The 25709-nt window shown below is 46.2% G+C and overlaps 1 protein-coding gene and 2 non-coding genes across 5 annotated transcripts; all 3 read left to right on the plus strand.

Annotated features, from left to right (window-relative positions):
* Window positions 1-860: 860 nt before the first annotated feature.
* Window positions 861-12584, plus strand: LOC128342606 (zinc finger and SCAN domain-containing protein 30-like). 3 transcript variants are annotated; one of them, XM_053290102.1, is made up of 5 exons: window positions 861-979; window positions 1931-2126; window positions 5078-6286; window positions 7504-7627; window positions 9448-12584. In XM_053290102.1, exons 3-5 carry the CDS (start codon window positions 5186-5188, stop codon window positions 10368-10370), a joined length of 2148 nt encoding a protein of 715 aa, XP_053146077.1. In that variant the 5' UTR covers window positions 861-979; window positions 1931-2126; window positions 5078-5185; the 3' UTR covers window positions 10371-12584. The 3 variants fall into 3 exon arrangements, with proteins under 3 accessions (XP_053146077.1, XP_053146080.1, XP_053146079.1); XM_053290105.1 differs by having other exon boundaries at window positions 9451-12584; XM_053290104.1 differs by having other exon boundaries at window positions 1931-2110.
* Window positions 12585-18778: 6194 nt separating this feature from the next.
* Window positions 18779-18997, plus strand: LOC128348364 (small nucleolar RNA U3). Its single transcript, XR_008318100.1, has one exon. It is a non-coding gene; the product is annotated as a small nucleolar RNA U3 (small nucleolar RNA).
* Window positions 18998-23961: 4964 nt separating this feature from the next.
* LOC128348366 (small nucleolar RNA U3) lies at window positions 23962-24180 on the plus strand. Its single transcript, XR_008318102.1, has one exon. It is a non-coding gene; the product is annotated as a small nucleolar RNA U3 (small nucleolar RNA).
* The last annotated feature ends 1529 nt before the right edge of the window (window positions 24181-25709 follow it).

A 25709-nucleotide genomic window follows, 5' to 3' on the forward strand; every position in this document is an offset into this window, starting at 1 on the left:
ACAAACTAATAAATGTATATGCACTCTCTCACACACTTCCTAGGGATAAGCACCTGAAAAACATTAACTACAACTTTGAAATTGCCTCATATTGCGTTGGCATCCATTTGTTGTTACTTATGCATTTTATGAAACAATGAATTTTTAGAAATGGAAAAATCCCCATGGAAAAATAATGTACGGGAAAATTTTCCATGGAAAAATTTCAACCCCACATCTCTGCTATTAGCTGTTTTCCCCTGAAGATAATGAATTTGCTTAATATTCATTGGGAGCTGGAATTGCTTCAATAAAGCTTCATAACCCCCTCAAACGTTTATTGCTACTTATTACATCTCCAGCTATCTATGGAGAAGCTAATTGCTGAAAAAGTATGTTGGCAGACAGAATAAATGCATTCACAAGGTTGCAGTTTTTGATGGCTTTTAAAGGGGGGATTGAACCACCTAATGGCGCAGCGGCGAAGCAACCTGCCTAGAGAGCAGGAGGCGGTTGGTTCAAATCCCTGTTGGAGTGTTTCCCAGAATATGGGAAACTCCTATATTGGGCAGCAGTGATATAGGAAGGTGCTGAATCTCAGACTGTGCGGGAGAAGGCAATGGCAAACCACTCTTGTATCCTACCAAGAATACCGACTCAACGGCACAACCTTTCTTTCCAAAGTGGGGATTAGACAAATTCCTATAGGAGGATAAGTCTATCAATGTGTATTAGCTGTGATCGCTAAATAGATGACGACGACGGAGGATATTTATTTACTGCTTTTCAACAAAAGTTGAAATAAAAATAATTATAGATGGGAAGTGCTGGGAAGGGCTACCCTTCCCAGCATCCTATGCACACCTTCCAAGATGGTGTAGGGGCTCAAGAGGGCTCTGTTTCCCTTAAAGGAGCCTCTCCCAGCACTGGGCAAAGCACAACACTACAGTGCTGTCGTGGCAACAGTTGCCTCCACGTAGTGCCCAGGATACTGTGCAAAGTATTGAGCTTTGAAAGGATAAAAATGAAAGGCCCAGTAAACAGTTAGTCAGGAGCTGCATTTAGTGTTAATGAGAGTTGCTACTGGACCCCGGACTTTACTATGAAGAACACTACTATAGGCTACCTCCAGGCTCAGAGCAGGAGGCCTCTGAATACCAGTTTATTTTTATTTATTCCATTTTATATCCCGCTCTTTCTCCAAGGAGCCCAGAGCGGTGTACTACATACTTCAGTTTCTCCTCACAACAACCCTGTGGAGTAGGATAGGCTGAGAGATAACGTGACTGGCCCAGAGTCACCCAGCAAGTCTCATGGCTGAATGTGGATTTGAACTCGGGTCTCCCCGGTCCTAGTCCAGCACTCTAACCACTACACCACTTGCAGGAGAGCAAGTTTATTAAGTGGTTTGCTGTGATCCAAAGTCATTTTCAAGGGATCCATGGGCGGGGGGGAGTATGAGAATCTCTGTTTTAAGCTCTTAAAATCCTTTTGCCGGCTCCCTTGGCTAGAAGCTGCCAGTGGTTTCTTTCAGTGATTCAGACATACCTCCAGGGTATGTGGAAAAGGAGAAGGGGGGATCATGTACTTTCCCATGAACCTCTGCCACGAGCTGGGAGAAATGTGACACTTGTTTTATTTTATTTATTATATTCATATATTGCCAGTCATTACATCTCAGGGCAGCTTACAACGAAACCAATATCAACGATTAAAAACAATTAAAGTAGTTAAAATAACAATTAAGACACATGCAGCAGGATTCCGAAAGAAGAGCAGTTGCCTTCAAGGAAGGGTGATTGTAGCTATTCAGAAACACCCTCTGAGTCTGAGCCATCAGGCAGTGATTGACTTATAAAGCAAGGGCCCCTCAGATAACTGCCCACCATTTTGTAACAATATGTTCATCAATGGCTTGGGTAGCTGCAACATCTGTCTGCTTTCTCCCAAGAGGCACAGCAAGGGAACCAGCCAATCAACCAATCCCTTTTCTTTCCTCTTTGAGTGGCTTCCCTTGGGCAAGTCTGGATTCCTAGAAAGATCACTGAGTTGCAAAGGAAGGGGCGATGAGATCCCACCCCCTTTCTGAATTTCCACTCGGAGCATCAGCTGCTGGGAGGAAGGCTTCTAGGTAGGTGGGCAAACAGGTGAGTTTTTTGGGGGGGTTGATATCTAAAAAGAGCATCTGTAGGAGCATGCAGAGGGGGCTGGCTTGCATTTCCCTGCTGAATGGGACAAAGAAACACCTTTCAAAGTTGGGCTTAAATATTCAGCAGAGCAATTGTCTCGCCCTGTTCAGCCCATCAGTAGCATGCTGCCACAGGCTTTATTGTGAGTTAGAAGTTGCCCCCCAAAACCGACAAAAAAGTGGATTTTTTTTACCCCAGATATAAATCGGGCTACACTCTAATGTGCAATGAAAAACCTGAATTGTGTGTGACGTGCTCCCCAATAACTCGCAGGGACTTTGGGGTAAATTTGGCTGATATGTGAACGCACAGCCTCCATTCTGGAGAAGATGCAAGCTAAGAGCCAGGTGTGGAAAATCTTCCTGGGCTGGAAGGATTATGACATGCTTTGGCCCTAAGCTTTGCTAAGCCCAAAAGTCCCTATAGCTTTACATTTTAAAAATCTATGACAAAAATGACTGAAAGTAAATAACTCCTCTTTATTTTTGCTTGCAAAGATGCAACACCAAACTAATAATCTAACAAAAACAGTTATCTTGCAATAGACCTATTTGTATTAGCAATGCCTTTAAATAAGAACAGAATGCCTTTAAACAAGAAATAAGAACATAAGAACATAATGCTGGATCAGGCCCAAGGCCCATCTAGTCCAGCATCCTGTTTCGCACAGTGGCCCACCAGATGCCGCTGGGAGCCACAGGCAGGAGTTGAGGGCATGCCCTCTCTCCTGATGTTGCTCCCCTGCAACTGGTACTCAGAGGCATCCTGCCTTTGAGAATCTATAATGAAAATATATTATGTAAAACTTGAAATTTAGTCATTTTTTGCACTGAGAGGCTCATCATAATGAGAGGCCTACTGTGGCTTACCTAGTTTGTGCCTAAATCCAGCACTCTGTCTCCTAGGGTTTCTTCTTAGATTGTGAGCCGGGGGCGGGGGCAGAGAACCATATTATTATTTATTATTAATTAATGTCCCCTGCTAACTGAGCAAAGAAGCACCTTTTCAAAGTGGTGATTCTCTTTATTTAGCAGAGGGAGAGCAACTGGCCCTATCCATCCCAAGCACAGCATCCCTCCAGTGGCTGTTGCTGGGGTCTATCCTATGTTTCTTTTTTAGATTGTGAGCCTTTGGGGACATGGAGCCATTTTATTTATTTATCTATTTATCTGTGTAGGACACCTTAAGTAGTGCAGCGGGAAAATGCTTGATTAACAAGCAGAAGGTTGCCGGTTCAAATCCCCACTGGTACTATATCGGGCAGCAGCAATATAGGAAGATGCTGAAAGGCAGGAGGAGGCAATGGTAAACCCCTCCTACCAAAGAAAACCACTGGACTCTGTGGGTACCAGGAGTTGAAATCGACTTTATTTATTTGTTTGTTTGTTTGTTTGTTTAGCATATTTTTAAACCGCCCAAAATGCAACTTCTCTGGGCAGTTTACAAGACAATAAAAAACAACCAATAAAAAGATTAACATATTTCAACAATTAAAATTTAAGAAGTTGAAACTATTAACACACAATTAAAACAATATCTAATTAAAAGATATTGACTTGACGGCACACTTTACCTTTAAACTGCTTTGGGAACTTTTGTTGAAAAGCGGTATATAAATATTGGTCGTATTTGTAATAAATAATGCAAACTACTATTTGAAAACTTTTGTTGCTGTTGTTGAAAAGTGGTATAATTATAATTTCTAGGAGGCAAATAAAAATCAAGACCAGGACAAGTCTTGGAAGAAAGTTGTGGGGAACAGCCTGTCCCAGAAAGAGAGGGGGGGAGAAGGAAAGGAAGGTTGTGCTCTCCCATGGTAGAGATGGTATCAAACTCTCTCCTCTTCCTCCTCCCCACTGTCTGCTCTGCATCCTGCCAGAGAGCCCCTCTCTGTTCTCTACAGGTTGCTGGAGGTATGCCGTTCCAGGCAATGGCATGGATCCAAAGCATATACAAATAACAACTGAAACAATAAAAGGTAGGAGGGGGTATCTCTCTGTGGAAGAGCATCTATTTTGCATGCCGAAGATCCCTGGTTCAAGCCCCAGCTTCTCCTAGCTAAGAACATAAGAACAGCCCTGCTGGATCAGGCCCAAGGCCCATCTAGTCCAGCATCCTATTTCACACAGTGGCCCACCAGATGCTGCTGGAAGCTACAGGCAGGAGTTGAGGCCATGCCCTCTCTCCTGCTGTTACTCCCCCGCAACTGGTACTCAGAGGCACCCCTTTGTATATTAGTATGTGCTTCACAGGTTGATAAAAATCGGTGTTTTGTGGGGGTTTTTCTAAAATCAAAATTGGATTTTAAAAATTTAAATACAATGTGATGTTCTAGTTTCTTAATACATCTTTGCTTTTTGAACTCAACCATTCTGTTATTACCCCAAATGCAGGTCTAAGCCTGGAAGTGCTAAGCCAATTGACACAACCAGTGAGAGAGCGTTTTCAAAAAGTTTATTTCTCTGCGGAGAATTGGCACCTTCAGGAATAAATTCTCAACATGAAGGAGCCCTGAGCAAAAACAGCGCAGAGCTTATATACATGGTTTCAAGCATTACGACACAGTACAGTATTTTCCAACAACAATCATGACAGGGAGTTTCTGCCTAATTAGCAACTTCAGAGACTTGAATTATTGCCACCATATAATACTTTGGTCCTCCTTATCTATGCTGTTCCTGAAGCATTCCAGCTTGTTAGCTTGGTTTCTGCATCTGGGGGAGATTGTGTATGCCTTCAGTAACTCAAGGTCTCTAGAAAAAGTGCAAGAAAGTTCAGGATAAAAAGGGGCCTCTAATACTATGATTCTACAAAATGGAATAACTTTGGTTCACTAGCTAGATATATAAAATGGCGCTGCATTGGTTAACACTGTCTCAATCTTGGTAATGGTTGCTCTTTTTCCTTAGGGAGGAGCTACCTTCAAAAGCCAGGAATACTACATCCTGCCTATCTATCCTCCATCTGACAGGAAACAGAGATTTTGTAAAGCCAACAGAACCAGTGCTGACCTGACAATGGAAATGGATGGACATCAAGCAGATGGGGTGGCCCTCAGATCCCAAACAAAATTGGTGCCAAAACTGGAAGTGAAGATGGAGGATCCAGAGCCAGCAGCAGGACAGCAGGCAGAAGAAGTCCCTCCAGTTATCCAAGCTGCAGCTTTTAAGGCATTCTTCGGGGGAAATGTGCAAGTTAAAGAGGAAGTAAAGGAGGACCTGCCAGATCAATGGGACGCCCAGCTGCAGGAGTTTGTGAGGAGACTCGGGAACAACCCACAGCTGCTGCGGCCCATGTCAAGGAATGATTCGAAAGCCTTTCTTGCCCCCTTTGAGGGCCCAGGTGACACCAGCCAGCTGCCTAGACAAGAAGGTGTGATCCAAGGAGCAGGCTTCAGTAGAGAATCTCTACTGGTCAACAGCATCCCATTGGATAAAATCAAGACAGAAGATGGCATGGAAGGGAAGGAAGAGAAGCTAGATGAAGAGATCCAAGGAGCAGGCCTCAGTAGAGAATCTCCACTGGTCAACAGCATCCCATTGGATAAAATCAAGACAGAAGATGGCATGGAAGGGAAGGAAGAGGAGCTAGATGAAGAGATCCAAGGAGCAGGCCTCAGTAGAGAATCTCCACTGGTCAACAGCATCCCATTGGATAAAATCAAGACAGAAGATGGCATGGAAGGGAAGGAAGAGAAGCTAGATGAAGAGATCCAAGGAGCAGGCCTCAGTAGAGAATCTCCACTGGTCAACAGCATCCCATTGGATAAAATCAAGACAGAAGATGGCATGGAAGGGAAGGAAGAGAAGCTAGATGAAGAGACAGCCAGTTGGGACATACAATGCCAACGCTTCAGACGCTTCTGCTATGATGAAGGAGAAGGGCCTGTGGAAGTTTGTGTTCGACTCCAGGAGCTTTGTCTTCAGTGGCTAAAGCCAGAGAGACACACCAAGGAGCAGATTCTGGAGCTGGTAATCCTGGAGCAGTTTTTGGCCATTTTGCCTCAGAAAATGCAGAGTTGGGTCAGAGGAAGTGGTCCAGAGAACTGTGCCCAGGCGGTGGTCTTGGTGGAAGATTTCCTGTGCAGGCATCAAGAGGACAAGATGCAAGAAGAACAGGTGAGAGTGTTTAATATCAGCAGTCGCAAGAAGACAAAGATATACTAGAGGGCCTAAAACAAGATCTCTGTTCATCATCTGGGCAGAGTCAGTGAGGTGAACACATGAAGCTGCCTTATACTGAATCAGACCATTAGGAACATAGGAAGCTGCCATATACAAAGTCTGGCCATTGATCCAAATAATTCAATATTGTCTTCACAGACTGGCAGCAGCTTCTCCAAGGTTGCAGGCAGGAGTCTCTCTCAGCCCTATCTTGGAGATGTCAGGGAGGGAAATTAGAACCTTCTGCTCTTCCCAGAGTGGCGACATCCCCTGAGGGGAATATCTTACAGTGCTCACATGTAGTATCCCATTCAAAGGCAAACCAGGGCAGACCCTGATTAACAAAGGGAACAATTAATGCTTCCTAACTTAGGTGGCGCAGCGGGGAAATGCTAGACTAACAAGCAGAAGGTTGCCAGTTAGAATCCCCACTGCTACTATATCGGGCAGCAGTAATATAGGAAGATGCTGAAAGGCATCATCTCATATTGTGCAGGAGGAGGCAATGGTAAACCCCTCCTGTATTCTACCAAAGAAAACCACAGGGCTCTGTGGGCTCCAGGAGTCATTACTGACTTGATGCCACACTTTACCTTCACCACTAGACCAGCTCTCCTCCTTCACCATTAATCCATCAAACTCTGTATTGTCTACTGACTAGTAGCAACTCCCCAGGGTTTCAGAAGGGTATTTCTCAGACCTTCCTGGAGAAACTTGGGGTTGAACTCAGATTGTACACTAGGACCTTCTGTGTGCAAAACAAGTGCTCTACCTCTGAGCTACAGCCCTATCGCCTCCAGAACAGCTGCAATGTACTGAGTCAGACCACTGGTCCATCGGGTTCAGTATTGTCTGGTCTGATGTTCAGCAGCTCTCCAGGGATCCAGGCAGGGGTCTTTCCTAGCCCTACATGGAGTTGCCAGGGATTGAACATGGGACCCAGTCTAAAGTCATCCACTGAGCTTCACTGCTAAGCAGGGGTTGGAACCCCAGTCTTTTGGGCCTAATCCAGTATGCTAACCTTATCTGCCCATTGTACCATACTGCTTCTCATGCATGGGTCAGACTGGACAGAGGGAAGTTCTGCTTTTGGCCACACCATCCCACCCCTCACCCCCTCCACCGCAGCAATTGTGCCCGCATTCTAAATATGTTTCTCTCTGTTGCTTCAGATTTCAGGAGCAGTGAAGGAAGAGGCCGTGGAATTCCCCAAGCCAGGAAGGGCTCCACTGAACACCTGGTGGAAGCCGAACTTGAAGATCAAACAGGAAGATGGTGGAAAATCCACTTCACTGGGTAGATACCTTCTGCCTTGATTTATTGGAGGCTTTGAACTTTTTAGAGACTTTAAAATAATTAGATATAAGTAGAACTAGTAGAGCCTACTTTCTCCTTCCATCACTTTCATGGTGATTCTTCTCTAGACCACCTTCCATGTGCTGTGAATTTGGCTTGCATCTGACTATCAGCACATGGGTTTCAAGGGAGTGTTGCCTATACTTTGCATGACTGCCATCTTGAAACAACATGGTGAGTCAGCAAAAAAATACCCTCACCAGGATCCTCTAAGATCCTCTGCTATATGCTATGACTTTAGTTTTTATTGGACTGTTAACCCAAAAGCTATTGGAGGGAGACCCATGAGACATGAGACAGCATCAGATGTTCTAAAAAGGAAGTTCTGTCTCTGCTGTGTCACTCACGCGCACACCCCACTGCTTACATTTACAGTAGAGCTTCTCTGCAGAGCCCTACCAGTGATGGTGGGTGCTCCCGTGATTGCGAGCTTAGATTGATCCAGTCTCGCAATCACAGGAGTGCCCACTATCACAGGTAGAGTTCTGCACTCTTCAGATGAGCCTCACAGTAAATGTGAGCAGAGGGGTGCATGAGTGAGTGATATGCGGACGGGACTTCCTCCCCCTTCTCCCCGCTACACACAGCTACAGCGAGGCGTTTTTATAACGTCTGAAGGGGGCTATGGTGATCTCCAAAGCCTTCCTCCTTGCAGAATGAAATTCAGGTTTTCTGGGGATTGTTTGTTTACTTTCTAAACCAGTTCAGTTAAGTGTAGATAACAACCAAAATATATCAGTGACTCAGGTTATTGTCTCTTGCCTGGGTGTGCGTCCTTGTTTCCCCCAAATTGTATCAAACTTTCATGGCAATTCCAGAAACCGTACAACTCTCACTTTTCCTTTTTAAAATGTTACAGTGAGTTAGACCCCCACATTTTTGTTGACTAACAAGTGGGAAATCAGTGGGACTTTAGAGTTGGTCTCTACTTTTCAGATAACATGAAGGGGTGGAGATACAGGAAAGTTGTCTTCTGTTCTCGTAACACTAAATCTTCACTAATCTAGTGATGAGCAATAGATTCAGAAAAGCACTCTATAAGACAGGGGTTCTCAAACTTAGATCCCCAGCTGTTGTTGGATTACAGCTCCCATCATCCTTTGGCTTTCAGCCATTGTGACTGGGGATGATGGTTGTCGTTGGACTATGACATCTGGGTTGTCGTTGGACTATGACTGACTGTTTAAGAACGCCTGCACTAAATAGTAAGGGCAAGGTTATCTAGGAACAGAAAGGAGCAGTGAAAATCACAGCACAATGCCTCAAAGTTCCCTGATCCAGTCCAGCACTTGGAAGGCCTAGGGTTTGGAGCAGTGTTTGCCATAACAGAGATTCCCAGATGTTGTGGACTACAACTCCCAGCATCCCCAGCTGCAATGGCCTTTGGTTGGGGATGATGATGATGATTAATAATAATTCAATTTCTATACCGCCCTTCCAAAAATGGCTCAAGGTGGTTTACACAGAGAAATAATAAATAAATAAGATGGCTCCCTGTCCCCAAAGGGCTCACATTCTAAAACACACAAGATAGACACCAGCAACAGTCACTGGAGGTCCTGTGCTGGGGGTGGATAGGGCCAGTTACTCTCCCCCTGCTAAATAAAGAGAATCACCACGGTGAAAGGTGCCTCTTTGCCCAGTTAGCAGGGGATGGGAGTTGTAGTCAACAACTGGAATCCCTGTTACAGGGAACACTGGTTTGGGTCCACCCACACATCATCGGGCTGATATATATTTGGATTCTGCTTGTATTTCAGCAGATGGCAAGAGTTTGTGTGAGAAAGGAAACACACACTCAGAAAATTCCAGGGGAAAGCAACCAGGTGGAATGACATTGGGAGAAGAATGGAAAGTTTCCCATGGTCCTGACCCAGGACATGCCTCTGAGACTCAGAAGGGAAACCAGCCTGAAAAAAAGCAGGGGAAATCCATTCACTCTCAAGGAGACAACAAGAGACTTGGTGAAAACACAGACCTACAAGGCATTCGCAAAGGTGCGAAAGAAAACATATGCTTTCAATGCGGGAAAGTATATAAAAGGAGATACGAACTTACTATACATGAGAGAAGCCATACTGGAGAGAGACCATATGAATGTTCAGAATGCGGGAAAAGCTTCAGCTCCAAAGAACGTCTGAGAAGGCATGAGACCATTCATACTGGAGAGTGGCGACACAAATGCACAGATTGTGGGAAAGGCTTCAGCCACAAGACCCGCCTTATCACACATCAAAGAAACCACACTGGTGAGAGGCCGTATTCATGCTTCAAGTGTGGGAAGAGCTTCAGCGACCCCGACAACTGCCGCAAACACGAGAGAATCCACTCGGCAGAGAAGCCGTACAAATGCTTTGACTGTGGGAAAGGATTCCATCGCAACACACACCTTAAAGAGCACAAGAGGATCCACACAAAGGAAAGACCATTTCATTGCTCTGATTGCGGCAAGAGATACAGCTACAAATCGTACCTTCACTTACACGGGCGAATCCATACTGGAGAGAAGCCGCATCAGTGTGGAGGATGCGAGAAGTCCTTTAGTCAGCTTTCCAGTCTCTATGTTCATAAGAGAACCCATACAGAAGACAAACCATTTAAATGCTCCCAGTGTGGGAAAAGCTATGGGGAGAAGCGACAGTTGCTTAGTCATCAGAGAATCCATCCAGAAAATAAGCCGTAGATGTACTGAAAGCTTCAACTGCCGATTCTTACCCACACACGAAAACTCACAACACATCTGGAAATGGGCAATATATGCAGATTGGACTGATACAAGGTCATATAAAGTACTCTTGAGAGATCCAGATTCAAATTCCTGCTCAGACATGAAGCTAATTGAGTGACATTTGGGCCAGTGATTTCCCCTCAGCCTAAGCTGCCTAGCAGAGTGGTTGTGAGGATAAACTGGTGAGATTGTGTATGCTGTTCTGAGAAGGGTGGGATAAAAACATAAATGAGTAAATCGCCCAGAGCATAATCAGTGTAAAAATAATTCATAAAAGGCTAGGAAACTTTTATTCCTGAAAAACCTACAGACCAGGTGAAACTTGTTCAGGGAACAAAGAAAAGGAGTGATTTCCTCCAAATATGGCGATCTCACGGGTTCTCAGACTTGGGTCCCCAGATGTTGTTGGACTACAACTCCCATAATCCCCAGCCACAATTAAAGGCCATTGTGGCTGGGGGTGATGGGGATTGTAGTCCAACAAAATCTGGGGACCAGTGAGCCCTATAATTTTTTTCATCCGTGAGTGGAATGAGTTTTGTTCTGGGTGACAGTATCAAGGCAGTGTGTGCACAAGTACATTATGCGCCACTATAGATAACACACACACTAAATATGGAAGGAAAGAAGTGTATATCATAACTTTATTCTATTCAGAACAAATTCCTTCTCCCCCCATCATGGTGTTTTCAGCAGAGGAATGCGTTTGACCAAGGTCTAAGATGTCTTTGTATTTGTCCACTAGCTTGCAAACGTTCTCCGTTCCATACCCATAATTGATCTGCACTCTCATCTTCTGGATTTTTGCTCTTGCTAGCTGTACACCTTCCACCGTTGTTAGCTTTTCTAGAAACATTTAGACAGCTCAGCTAATTTATATAAGACATCATTCAGTGCTGCAAGAGTGATGTGATAATTGAGATCAGAGAGCTTTGTCCAGCAGTACTTTGGAAATGGGTCGTTATCTCCGGAGACTTGATGTTCAAAGTATGTCAGAGAAGTCTCGTAATTGCGCATCAAGGCATTTACAGCGAAATGTCTGGAAAGCCACTTCACCTCATGCAGATATTTAAATGATACCGGAGAACCCCGTTTTTCGCAGAGATTCTGTTCGGCAGGTGTGTGTGTGCAGAAGAATGAATACATGCCCCTTAACTGTGTTTGTATTTTCTTCATCATTGGTACTTTCCTCGATGTGTCAACCAATCCAAATCTTCATAATGAGCCACACGGTGCTTTTCCACTAAATGTGGAATCCACTGCTTCAGTCTTGTGCCAACAGCATTGTTTTTCACTAGCATAACAGAAGTACCATATGAAGTAAACATCACCATTTTCATCATGTCCAGCCTATTCAGAGTATGAAAATCTTTTACAGCAGCTGTAATAGCTTCCGCATAACAAGCCGTCAGGTCAACAATCCCACCAAAAACTGGCTGGTGCACTGCAGCAGAATTTGCATCTCTGAACTTGAAGTACAAAATAAACTCTTTGGTAACATAAATATCTGTGCCTTCATCAAGTAATAAGGGGGTGATAGAAAGACCCATGGATCCCTGACATGACCTCTGCATGGACAACAACACTGATTGGCTCCCAAAACTCAAAAGCATAATTTTTGCTGTGCCATCTCACTGGTATCTGCATATACTTTCCAATGTGAGCATATACAGTTTGCACAGCGTTCACAGAGGAGGAGTTCATCTGTACTGCAAGCAGAACATTGTCTATAAGAAGTTTAATTTCTTCTGGCTTTGAGCATTTTCTTTCCATCATTTCCGGTTTCTTCTCTCTGTCCATCTTGGCTTGTGAAAGCATGTTTTTCAAGCTAGATTTAGCGAAGTTCCTGCTCCTAAGGATTTGTACAGCAGAGTCATGACTTTGGGGTGACAAGTGGCTCTTCAGATAGTCCAGCTTTTACCCCTCTTCCCATTTCTTGCCAGTAGAGAAGTCACAGGATATTTGGGCTTCAGCACATATTTTGCAAACCAAGCCTGTATCTTCATTGTGGTGGAATATTTCCCTCAGCTTTACATGAACCTACCTTTAGATTTGTGGAAATCTGTTTCATCAAGCCACTCTTTTTTGAACAAGAGACAGCATTTCTTAAGTTTTGGCCCTTTGCTAGGTGATGCCATTGGCTTGTGTTTAGGCATGGCTGTTAAAAAAATAAAGTTATATTATAATTATAATAATTAATGAGTTTCAGTTTGTGGCTCCTGAGGATGTGGACGGGTTGCTTGGAATGGTGCGGCCTACCACCTGCCCTCTCGATCCTTGCCTGACATGGCTTATTATGCTGTCTGGCAGGGAGGCTGTTGTAGAGGGCCTGGTAGAAATTATAAATGCTTCTCTGAGGGAGGGCACTGATGCCTCCTTGTCTTAAGGAGGCAATCATTAAACCGCTTCTGAAGAAGCCTGCCTTGGATCCCTCAGAGTTAAATAATCACAGGCCTGTCTCCAACCTTCCATGGTTGGGCAAGGTGATTGAGAAGGTGGTGGCTTTCCAGCTCCAGGCAGTCTTGGAGGAAACTGATTATCTAGACCCATTTTAAACTGGCTTTCAAGCGGGCTATGGGGTGGTGACTGTCTTGGTCATCCTGATGGACGATCTCCAATTGGGAATTGACAGAGGGAGTGTGACTCTGTTGGTCTCTGCTAGGAGAGATCATCAGGGGATTTGGTGCAGGGTGTTATCAATATGCTGATGACACCTAAATCTATTTCTCTATGTCAACATCATCAGGAGAAGGCATAACCTCCCTAAACTCCTGCCTGGAGGCAGTAATGGGTTGGATGAGGGATAACAAACTGAGGCTGAATCCCGATAAGATGGAGGTACTTATTGTGTGGGGTCGAAACTTGGGAGATGATTTTGATCTGCCAGTTCTGGATGGGGTCACACTCCCCCAGAAGGAACAGGTATGCAGTCTAGGGGTACTTCTGGGTCCAAACCTCTCCCTGGTGTCCCAGGTTGAGGCAGTAGCCAGAGGTGCTTTTTATCAGCTTCGGCTGATACGCCAGCTGCGTCCTTTTCTTGAGATGAATGGCCTCAATACAGTGGTACATATGCTGGTAACCCCCTTGGTATTTAAGAGAACGTCTTCACCATGAACCTCACTGCCTGCTAAGATCATCTGGAGAGATTCGCCTGCAGTTGCCGCCAACTCGTCTGGTGGCTACTCGGGAATGAGCCTTCTCCTTTGCAGCCCTGGACTTTGTAATGCACTCCCTGTTGAAATAAGAGCCTCCCCATCTCTTGCAACTGTTAAAGGGGCACTGAAGACACATTTATTCACCCAGGCTTTTAATTAGATTTATAGTTTTAAATAATTTCAATACTGGGTTTTAAATGTTTTTAATCTTTTAAATGATTTTAATTGTAAACCGCCCAGAGACGCAAGTTTTGGGTGGTATAGAAATATTTTAAATAAACAATAAATAAATATATGTCAACAAGCAGAGAGCAAGAACTAAAATTCCACACAGAGAGGATAACTCAAGCAGATGAGCCCAGCTGCAGACTACATGTTAAATCATACATCTATAACACACACATCTGTGGCATATTATTCAAGCAGGGGACCTTTCAACCTGTTTCTCTCCCTCACTTTCTCCTCTCCACTCGCTGCACTGGCAGTCTAGCCACACTCTCTCGCCACTCTCTTGGCAGCACTGAGGTTGCAGGTCTGCTGCCAAAGCAGTTCAAACATGCGCACATGTGAGAGACAAACACCAGTGATTTCCGGGAGCTCTCCCGCTACTCTGTGAATGGCAGCAATCCTCTCACTCTGGCAAGAGCCTAAGAAAGACAGACAATGAAGTAAGAAAGTAAATAAATAAGCTGTGTCACATAGCACTATTCTCAGAACCGTGTGTGTGTGTGTGTCTTGTTCTCAGAATGCCTGTATTCAGTGAAGGTGTAAAACTGGACCTTATGGACCACGGAACTTCTCTTACAATGGAAGGAGGTGTCGTGGATAATGGTGGCTGCCCATTCAATAGACATGCAGAGCAGGAACCATAATCCCTTCAAAACCAACCAACCATCTAATCTGGAAAGGATTCCTTAACACTTTCGTTCTGCTTCCAGTCCACACTTACTCTGCAGATAGGCTTAAGATTTTTTTCCTCATGCTCCCCTCTTCTAAAATGCCCTCCCCTTTCTTCAAACTTGCTCTCCTTTCACATACAAGTTCCTCATGCAGTAGCACAATTACTCACTGTCTGCACTCTCCCACGGTCCTCTGTCTCCAAGCAAGCAAGTTCAGACCTTGAACAAATTTTGCCACAGAGGGAGAGACACAAGGACACAACTGAGTGTTGGAGATGGACTTCCAGTGCACCGACCTTTTGCACCAACTATCCTAGTGACCACTAGGGGCATTGGGAGCAGAGGTAGTTAGTGAGGGTCTCCTTACCTGTCCCTGCTTGTCTCCGCTCTGTGACCTCTGCCTTGACTCCTCAGGTACCTGTAGTGAGTCAGTCCTCTTCTTTTCCTCCTTAGAGAGAAGATGGAAACATCTCTCTCTCCCTACCTATTCATTATGTAGCTGATAGATAGGACTAGGACTTTCCTATCTCAAATGTACTTCACAGTAAATCAATTTAGTTTAGACTCTACACTGTAGAGTGTACAGTGATCTCCATGTGTGTTACTTAGGCCCTGGGTTGCAGGTGCAACAGCTGCAACAACTAAACTCTGCACTCTCTAACTGGGGTAGGGTTGCCAACTGTTCCACACTGTGCAGGATGTTCCTACTTCTGTGGGGAAATGCTTATCCTGTTCAGAATGCAATTTCTCCTGCTTCTTAACCGTTAAAAAATGTCTTTAGCTTTTAAAGCTGCCACTCAGCAGTGGCGGAGCAGAACGGTGGTGAGAACTCTCCCGCCTCCTCAACTGGAAATGGGCCATGGCTTGGGCGGGCGGGCTGGCAAGAGGTTGGGCACGCTGGCTGAACGAAAAGCACAAGCCAGGGGCGTGACTATAATAGGGCAAGGGGAGACAGTGTCTGGGGGCTCACTGCCTTAGGGGCCCCCCAGAGGCAAGTCACAGGACTGACTCCCCCAGCCGCGTACCCGCCCGGGCTTCCTTCATCCTCCAAAACTGATGTGAGTGTGAAGACCTGGAGCTACCAGAACAACATGTCTTTCTCTAGTACCACTAAATGACTTGCATCATCCACAATAGATAGATAGATAGATAGATAGATAGATAGATAGATAGATAGATAGATAGATAGATAGATAGATATCTTTTACTGTGCTTTTTGTTACCACTTTTTAGCCTCATTTAAGGTTTCTTTACTTCATGAGCTGAGCTTCAGTGGTGGGGAGGCATTTTAAAATCTTGTCTCTGGGCCCACTCCAACCTTGCTATGCCCCTGACTCAAGCACTCATTGCCACTGACTCACTGCAGGAGGGAGGAACGGAGTGTGAGAGAAGGTGGCAAAAAAAGTCCCTTCCTTGGCCCCGCCAACCTCCCAAATGAGGCAGATGGGCCGATTTCAGGCTTCTGCCCCGGCTTGTCTGCCACATTTGGGAGGTGAATGCTTTTAGTTCCGCTGCCATGCGCCTCTCGCCAGCGCGCCTGCCCCAGTGAGCCCCTGCCCCAGAGCAGCCATGGCCCATTCCCATAGTTTGGGAGGCGGGGAGTAAAAGGTTTTTTAAAAGAAAGAAAGACAAGCCTCACCCATAGGTGGCCATGCCCCCCCCCGGCCCCCTCAGAGTCCTTGACCCAATTTCAGCCAACGCAATGTTGGCAACCCGAAACTGGAGTGGTAGCTTCCTTGGTGCTTTGCTAAATAATCACAAACCCCAACAATGAGTTCCCACAACCTCCAGTGGCTGCTCTGCAAATGGCAGCAATTCTCCTGCACAGGCAAGAACCGATTAGGAATGGAGGCCTGCACATATGTGCCCTATGCCATTTTCAAGGCACATTAGCACCTCTCACTTTTTTCAGTAGACTCTTGCTCGGGCCAGAGCAGGAGAATTGGCTCTCTTGTGGCAAGAGCTATTGGCGGGGTGGCTGCCTGTCAGTGCTAATGTGGGTGGACCAAGCTAACGGTGGGGGGGGGGGCAGTAGCAGAAGGAAGACAGCACCGGCACTTTAAGCTCTAGTCATGGCAAGAGCTAATGTGGGACCGGGGCGGGGCGGGGGGGGGGGGCGGGGGAGATGGTACCAGCACAGCTGGAATCTACTGAGCAAAGGGGACAGTGTTTTTGTGCGTAGGCATGCAGACACACACTTTAGAGCAGTGGTTCTCAACATGTGGGTCCCCAGATGTTGCTGAACTACAACTCCCAGCATCCCTAGCCCCATTGGCCTTTGGTTGGGAATTATAGGAGTTGTAGTTCAGCAACATCTGGGGACCCACACATTGAGAACCACTGCTTTAGAGGGACCATAACTGGGGACTCAAGTCTGAGAACTCCCGGCTACCTTTTTTTAAAATATAAATTTTGATGAAGGAAACTCGAAGACTGTGTCCAAACCAGCTAAATACGTTGTAGCTGCATTGAGATGACTGCACACATGCATGTGTTTTTGTGTAAATTACTGTACCTGCATGCATTTAAAAAGCGAACCTGGCTGCAGGCCTTCTGAAATGCAGGATACAGATAGGAGGTGTACACTGCTGTATCTGTGTACAACATAACATCTGAATAACTGTGTCCAGAACTGTAGCTATGGATGCTGTGGGAAACCTTTTGCGGTGATTCCAGAGGTCACAAAAATCCTATCTTTCCAGTCACTTGTGGGCCAACACCTGTACTAGAATCTAGAGGAAACTGTGCTTAGGGAGAAGACAGATATATCAGTGAACAAGATCAGGTTTGGATCTTTTGACGGGGAGAGGGACCATCTCCCCTTCTCCCTCTGCCCTTGAAAATATGCAGCATCTGCTTCAAATCCTCTTTGCTTCTCCCCCACATGTTCCCTCACTGTGGTGTTTCTTATTCATCAAGTGTCTGGCCTGTTTCTCTTATCAAGCATTTCTCCAACACTTTAAATATTTTTCCCCCTTTTCTCTTTTTAAACATTTTTTAAAATTGCTTTGAAAACTGTCCCCTGCTAACTGGGCAAAGAGGCACCTTTTTAACATGATGATTCTCTTTAGAATTTAGCAGGGGGAGAGTAACTGGCCCTATCCACCCCCAGCACAGTACCTCCTGGAACTGTTGCTGGTGTCTATCTTATGTTCAGAGGTGTAGCAAGGTTGGAGAGGGCCCAGAGACAAGATTTTAAAATTGGCCCCCCCTCACTGAAGCTCAGCTCATGAAGTAAATAAATCTTAAATGAGGCTGAATAGTGGTAACAAAAAGCATAGATAGATACACACACATACATACATACACACAGACACACACACTATGTGCCACAATAGAACATCATCCTAAATTATTTTTTTTAAGGTTTTGTAAATTCTGGATGATGCAAGTCATTTAATGGTACTAGAGAAAGACATGCTGTTCTGGTAGCTCCAGGTCTTAACACTCACATCACATCAGTTTCGGAGGATGAATGCAACTGAAGGAAGCCTGGGTGGGTGCGTGGCTGGGGGAGTAAGTCATGTGACTTGCCTCTGGGTCCCCCCCAAAAGGCAGTGTGCCCCAGACAACTGTCTCCCCTTGCTCTATTATAGTTACACCCCTGCTTATGTTTCTATTTATTTATTACATTTATATCCCACTCTTCCCCTGAGGAACTCAGAGCACTATACATAGTTATTTTTAATCCTCATGACCACCCTGTGAGGTAGATTAGGCTGAGAGACACATGACTGGCCCAGAGTCACTCAGTGAGTTTCATGGTTGGAATTTCGAACTCGGGTTTTCCAGGTCCTAGTCCAACACTCTAACCACTAAAGTTATGTAGTGTAGTGTATACTGTGTAGTTTTAGATTGTGAGCCCTTGGGGGACAGGGATCTATCTTTATTTATTTATTATCTGTCTATGTAAAACACTTTGGAAAGCTTTGTTGAAAGGGGTATGTAAATTGTTGTTGTTAGAGGGAAAGAAGGAAGAAGTTTGCACAATCCAGCACTGTAACTTCGCGAAGCACACAAGGGCGGGTCCGGGGGCGGGGTTGGGGGCGGAGACTATGCAGATAAACCTCGCTGCCGCCGGGAATTCCTCCGCGCTGCGAAAAGAAGGAGCCCAGTGCGGGGAAGGAGCAGCCCAGCGGCGGGATCAAGTAGCAGCCGCCCTTCAGGCGCTCTGGGGCGCGGGATCCGGGGGCCGTGACTGGGAGGCGGGCGCGGAGCGCAGCCCGGTAGAGCCCGCAGGTCTCTGTCCACCGTGAGTTAGAGAGCGCTGAGCGGGAGGTCTGGGTGCGGGGCGGAGCGAAGGAAAGTTAAGACTATACTTTCAGGGATCATTTCTATAGTGATTGCCTGGAGAAGCGCGTTCAAACGTGATCGGTCCCGTCAGCCACGATGAGGAGACGGAGCGCTTCTTCCTGAGCGTGAAGCGAGCAGGTGGTGCTGCCTTCGGGTAGCCTTGCCACGTGTTCTTGATGACCGTTCTGCCTCACTTTATTGGGAGGTCGGAGGGAAGAAGCGCAGTCTGAGTGGTTGGCTTACTCATTCTTTTTAAGCGGGTTGTAAAAATCAGATTTTAAAATTCGATTTTTCCACTCTAAAGTAAGCAGCTGTTTATTTTATGGCAATGCTTTTTAAAGAACTTGTTAGTAAAATGCTTCTACCTGGCTTCAGCATCCCATCTCAGATGCTGTTGGATTAAAGCTTGCATCATCCGCAGCCACAATGACCTCTCAGGCCAGCTCTGAAAAGTAGTGTTAGTTAGCACTGGACCAATCCACTTCCTCGCAAAAACCTGCGTTGAAAAGACTGTGAGAGTGGAAACGGCAGGGAGTAGAGAGGCTCCAAGAAGCCTACCACTGAGGTTCTGTATACCTGTCTTCACCCTAACAGCAGGTACCGAAGATTCCCAATTTTAAGCTTTCCATCTTGCTCCCTAGCCTCAGGCTTAGGGGTGAGCAAACCAGATGGTTGTCGAGGTCACTATCTGAAGGGGCTACTACCGTATCTGTAAGGAAGAAAAAGAAGCAGGCAAGAGCTTTTCTGCTCAATATGTCTCTTATAGTAAGAGAGAGAAAGCTACAGGTGAAACTCGAAAAATTAGAATATCGTGCAAAAGTTCATTAATTTCAGTAATGCAAATTAAAAGGTGAAACTGATATATGAGATAGACGCATTACATGCAAAGCGAGATAAGTCAAGCCTTAATTTGTTATAATTGTGATGATCATGGCGTACAGCTCATGAGAACCCCAAATCCACAATCCCAGAAAATTAGAATATTACATGAAACCAATAAAACAAGGATTGTAAATAGAACAATATCGGACCTCTGAAAAGTATAAGCATGCATATGTATTCAGTACTTGGTTTGGGCCCCTTTTGCAGCAATTACTGCCTCAATGCGGCGTGGCATGGATGCTATCAGCCTGTGGCACTGCTGAGGTGTTATGGAAGACCAGGATGCTTCAATAGCGGCCTTCAGCTCTTCTGCATTGTTTGGTCTCATGTCTCTCATCCTTCTCTTGGCAATGCCCCATAGATTCTCTATGGGGTTCAGGTCAGGCGAGTTTGCTGGCCAATCAAGCACTGTAATCCCATGGTCATTGAACCAGGTTTTGGTACTTTTGGCAGTGTGGGCAGGTGCCAAGTCCTGCTGGAAAATGAAGTCAGCATCCCCATACAGCTCGTCTGTGGAAGGAAGCATGAAGTGCTCCAAAATCTCCTGATAGACGGCTGCGTTGACCCTGGACTTAATGAAGCACAGTGGACCAACACCAGCAGATGACATGGCTCCCCAAATCAACACAGACTGTGGAAACTTCACACTGGACTTCAAGCATCTTGCATTGTGTGCCTCTCCATTCTTCCTCCAGACTCTGGGTCCTTGGTTTCCAAATGAGATGCAAAAGTTGCTCTCATCAGAAAAGAGGACTTTGGACCACTGAGCAACAGACCAGTTCTTTTTTTCTTGAGCCCAGGTAAGACGCTTCTGACGTCGTTTGTTGTTCAGGAGCGGCTTGACAAGAGGAATACGACATTTGAAGCCCATATCCAGGATCCGTCTGTGTGTGGTGGTTCTTGATGCACTAACTCCAGCCTCAGTCCACTCCTTGTGAAAGTCCCCAACACTTTGGAATGGCCTTTTCCTGACAATTCTCTCCAGGCTGCGGTCATCCCTGCTGCTTGTGCACCTTTTTCTTCCACACTTTTCCCTTCCACATAACTTTCTATTAATGTGCTTTGATACAGCACTTTGGGAACATCCAACTTCTTTTGCAATTACCTTTTGAGGCTTTCCCTCCTTATGGAGGGTGTCAATGATGGTTTTAGCCCTTAAAGTAATTGCTGCAAAAGGGGCCCAAACCAAGTACTGAATACATATGCATGTTTATACTTTTCAGAGGTCCGATATTGTTCTATTTACAATCCTTGTTTTATTGGTTTCATGTAATATTCTAATTTTCTGGGATTGTGGATTTGGGGTTCTCATGAGCTGTACGCCATGATCATCACAATTATAACAAATTAAGGCTTGACTTATCTCGCTTTGCATGTAATGCGTCTATCTCATATATCAGTTTCACCTTTTAATTTGCATTACTGAAATTAATGAACTTTTGCAAGCTATTCTAATTTTTTGAGTTTCACCTGTAAGCTGGGGGTAGGAGATGTCAGGGCTTTATTCATACAGCAGGTGTTATTATTAATTATTAATTTACATTATATATCCTGCTCTTCTTCCAAAGAGCCCAGAGCAGTGTACTACATACTTAAGTTTCTTTTCACAATAACCCTGTGAAGTAGGATAGGCTGAGAGAGAAGTGACTGGCCCAGAGTCACCCAGCAAGTCTCATGGCTGAATGGGAATTTGAAACTGGGTCTCCCCGGTCCTAGTCCAGCACTCTCACCACTACACCATGCTGGCTTTACTGCAAGTTCAAAGTTGGGTGGGGGGGAACTGACACAAAAAGTGGAATTTTTAACCTTGCATATAAATCGGGCTACACTCTAACACACAATGAAAAACCCGAATCGTCTGTGTGGTGCTCCCCGATAGCTCACAGGGACTTCTGGGTAAACCTGGCCAATACGTGAACGCACACCCTCCATTCTGGAGGAGATGTGAACTAAAAGCCCTGTGTGAAAAACGCCCAGGATTAAGACTTGGAGAGAGGGAAGAAGACTGAAGAAGGGTTATGAATAAGGTTGCCATGTGCCACATGAGTTGGAGGGAAATCCTGGACACAGCTCTAAAGGGTGCACCAATTTAAGAAACCCTACTTTATTATTATTTTTAACTGGGATTGAAAATAGCGCTGTGGTTTGTGCTTCTTGGACCTTCTCAGCTCATGTAGTTTTGAGAGGAGCAGCTGAGGATGGAACAAAACTTCATCTTTCATGTATAAACAATAAAGGACAGTTGTGATTTAAGTAGAGATGTGCACGGTCCGGACCAGTCCGGACCGGCACCGAAGGGGGGCCCTTTCTTTTAGGGCGGGAGGGCTTTCTTACCCCTCCCGCCTCTTCACCCCCTCCAGCGCCCGTATTTAACTGAATAACGGGCCGCTGGAAACCAGCCGCCGCCGCCGCCCCCCCGAGCAGATTCACATAGAAAGGTGCCCATACCCCTGCCGCCGTCGCCCGCCAGCCAGCCCTCCCTCCCTCCCTCCCAGCTGCCCGCCAGCCCGCCCGAGTCCTTACCGAAAGCTGCAGGAGAAAACGAGAGGAGCTCGGTGGGTAGAGAGGAGCTCGGCGGGTAGACCGGGCCTCCGGCGTCCTTTGTGGCACGCGCATGCGCGCGCGCGCAAAGCGCCTTCATTCTGCAGCAGGCCTTTCTAACGAGAGGAGCTCTGTCCGGGAGCTCCTCTCGTTTTCTCCTGCAGCTTTCGGTAAGGACTCGGGTGGGCGGGCGGGCAGCTGGGAGGGAGGGAGGGCTGGCTGGTGGGCCGGCCGGCCGGCGGCGGCGGCAGGGGTATGGGCACCTTTCTATGTGAATCTGCTCAGGGGGTGCGGGGGCGGGGGCGGCTGGTTTCCAGTGCCCCGTTATTCAGTTAAATACGGGCGCTGGAGGGGGCGAAGAGGCGGGAGGGGTAAGAAAGCCCTCCCACCCTTAAAGTTATACCCCCCACCAGGACCCGAACCAGCAAGGGTCGAACCGGTCCGGCAGTTCGGCCATTCCTTAGAATGGCCGCCGGACCGGTTCGGACTCACCCCTAGATTTAAGGCCTGTTGCTCTTGGCATTTCTACCTGCTACTCTGCACTGGAGATGCTGCCTATTGGTGAAGCATTTCAGCACAACTGGATTATCTCAGCATAAGGCGTAAGCACACGGAGCAGTGTTTCCTAGAGAGAAAGACTGAAGAATAAGAAGAATAACTGGGAAAGGGCAGCGTTTAACAGGTTGGGAGGGGGTTGCATTAGCAAAGGATGAAGCTGATGGAGCTAGCATGAGGTGAGCTGTTACCTCAAAGGCAGTTTTATTGCAAAGGATAAAAGGGAGGGAATGAAGAAGGAATAAAAGAGGAGGAGAGCTGGTCTTGTAGCAAGCATTAATTGCACCCATTTGCTAACCAGGCTTGTCCACCCTGGTTTGCATTTGAATGGGAGACTACATGTGAACACTGTAAGATATTCCCTAATATCTTACCTAATATCTCTTGGCTACCTTGAACCTCTGCTAAGTAGTCAAAGAGACACATTTCAAAGTGGTGGCTCTCAAGTGTTCCCTCTCATGCGTGTGCACTCACACAGTCTTTTATGTCCACTCAGTTAATTTTATATTCTGCTCAGGTTGAATCAGGAAGGCCTTACTCGGAATGCATGTGCATATTGTCTTGATACTGCTGCCCAGGATCATTCTGCACACAGATGAAAAAGAGAGAGAGAACGCCAGTGGAGCTCTCTTATAACATTAAGAGAGCAACTGCCCCCACCCCCCGCCACACTCAATTCTGTCCAGCATGGCGTTTCTCTAGTGGCTGTTGCTGGTGCCTCCCTTGCATCAATTTAGTTTTAAATTGTGAGCCCTTTGGGGACAAGGACACATTCCCTTGCCCCTTCTGCTTTGTAAACCACTTTGAGAACTTTTGTTGAAAAGTGGTCTGTACACAACATCAGCAGCATCTTGAATAAGTGACGGTCAGTCAGTCTGTGCAGAATCCAGCAGTGACTGGAAAGGGAAGACAGTAACTTCGCGAAGCACACAAGGGCGGGTCGGGGGCGGGGTTTGGGGCGGAGACTATGCAGATAAACCTCGCTGCCGCCGGGAATTCCTCCGCGCTGCGAAAGGAAGGAGCCCAGCGCGGGGAAGGAGCAGCCCAGCGGCGGGATCAAGTAGCAGCCGCCCTTCAGGCGCTCTGGGGCGCGGGATCCGGGGGCCGTGACTGGGAGGCGGGCGCGGAGCGCAGCCCGGTAGAGCCCGCAGGTCTCTGTCCACCGTGAGTTAGAGAGCGCTGAGCGGGAGGTCTGGGTGCGGGGCGGAGCGAAGGAAAGTTAAGACTATACTTTCAGGGATCATTTCTATAGTGATTGCCTGGAGAAGCGCGTTCAAACGTGATCGGTCCCGTCAGCCACGATGAGGAGACGGAGTGCTTCTTCATGAGCGTGAAGCGAGCAGGTGGTGCTGCCTTCGGGTAGCTTAGCCACCTGTTCTTGATGACCGTTCTGCCTCACTTTATTGGGAGGTCGGAGGGAAGAAGTGCAGTCTGAGTGGTTGACTTACTCACCTTTTTAAAGCGGGTTACAAAAATCAGGTTTTAAATTTCTCCTTTCCACTGTGTTGCGCGCAACTCTTTATTTTATGGCAATGTCTTTTAAAGAACTTGTTAGTAAAACGCTTTTGCCCGGTTTCAGCAACCGGGCCCCCGCTAGCACTGGACCAATCCGCCTCATCCGAAAAAGCTTCTCCGGTTGAAAAGGCTGTGCGAGAGTGGAAATGGCAGGGAGTAGAAAGAAAGGCCCCAACAAGCCTACCGCTGAAGTTCAGTATACTTGTCTTCACCCTAACAGCAGGTAGCAAAGATTCTCAATTTTAAGCCTTGCTCCCTAGCTGGTTAGGGTTAGGGGTGAACAAACCAGATGGTTGTCCAGGTCAGGGATTCTCAACATTGGGTCTCCAGATGTTATTGGACTTCAACTCCCATAATCCCCAGCCCCATTGGCCTTTGGTTGGGAATTATGGGAGCTGAAGTCCAATAACATCTGCGGAACCAAATTTGAGAATCTCTGGGCCAGGTCAATATCTGAAGGGGATACTGTCCGTATGAGCTAGGGAGAGGATTGAGGAAGGAAGAAAAAGAAGCAAGCAAGAGCTTTTCTGCCCAATATGTCTCTTATAGTAAGAAAGAGAGAAAGCTAAGCTGGGGGTAGGAGATGCTGGTGCTTTTTTCATACAGCAGTGTTTACTGCAAGTTTACTGCGAGGCTTTACTGCGAGTTTGAAATTACCCCAAAAAACTGACGCAAGAAGTGGAATTTGTAACCTTGCATATAAATCGGGTTACACTCTTAATGCACAATGAAAAACCCAAATCGTGTGTGTGATGCTCCCTGATTAGCTAACAAGGACTTCTGGGTAAGCCTGGCCGAAAGGTGAACGTACACCCTCCATTCTGGAGGAGATGCGAGCTAAAAGCCCTGTGTGAAAAACGCCCAGGATTAAGACTTGGAGAGAGGGAAGAAGACTGAAGAAGGGTTATGAATAAGGTTGCCATGTGCCACATGAGTCGGAGGGAATTCCTGGACACAGCTCTAAAAAGGAGGAAGGGTGCACCAATTTAAGAAACCCTACTTTATTATTATTATTATTATTATTATTATTATTAACTGGGATTGAAAATAGCGCTGTGGTTTGTGCTTTTTGGACCTTCTCAGCTCATATAGGTTTGGGAGGAGCCGCTGAGGATGGAACAAAGCTTCATCTTTCATGTTGTTGAAACAATAAAGGACAGTTGTGATTTAAGGCCTGTGTTGCTCTTGGCATTTCTACCTGCTACTCTGCACTGGAGATGCTGCCTATTGGTGAAGCATTTCAGCACAACTGGATTATCTCAGCATAAGGCGTAAGCACATGGAGCAGTGTTTCCTAGAGAGAAAGACTGAAGAATAAGAAGAATAACTGGGAAAGGGCAGCGTTTAACAGGTTGGGAGGGGGTTGCATTAGCAAAGGATGAAGCTGATGGAGCTAGCATGAGGTGAGCTGTTACCTCAAAGGCAGTTTTATTGCAAAGGATAAAAGGGAGGGA

This window comes from Hemicordylus capensis, chromosome 2 (assembly GCF_027244095.1).
Source record: "Hemicordylus capensis ecotype Gifberg chromosome 2, rHemCap1.1.pri, whole genome shotgun sequence".
Taxonomy (NCBI): Eukaryota; Metazoa; Chordata; class Lepidosauria; order Squamata; family Cordylidae; genus Hemicordylus; species Hemicordylus capensis.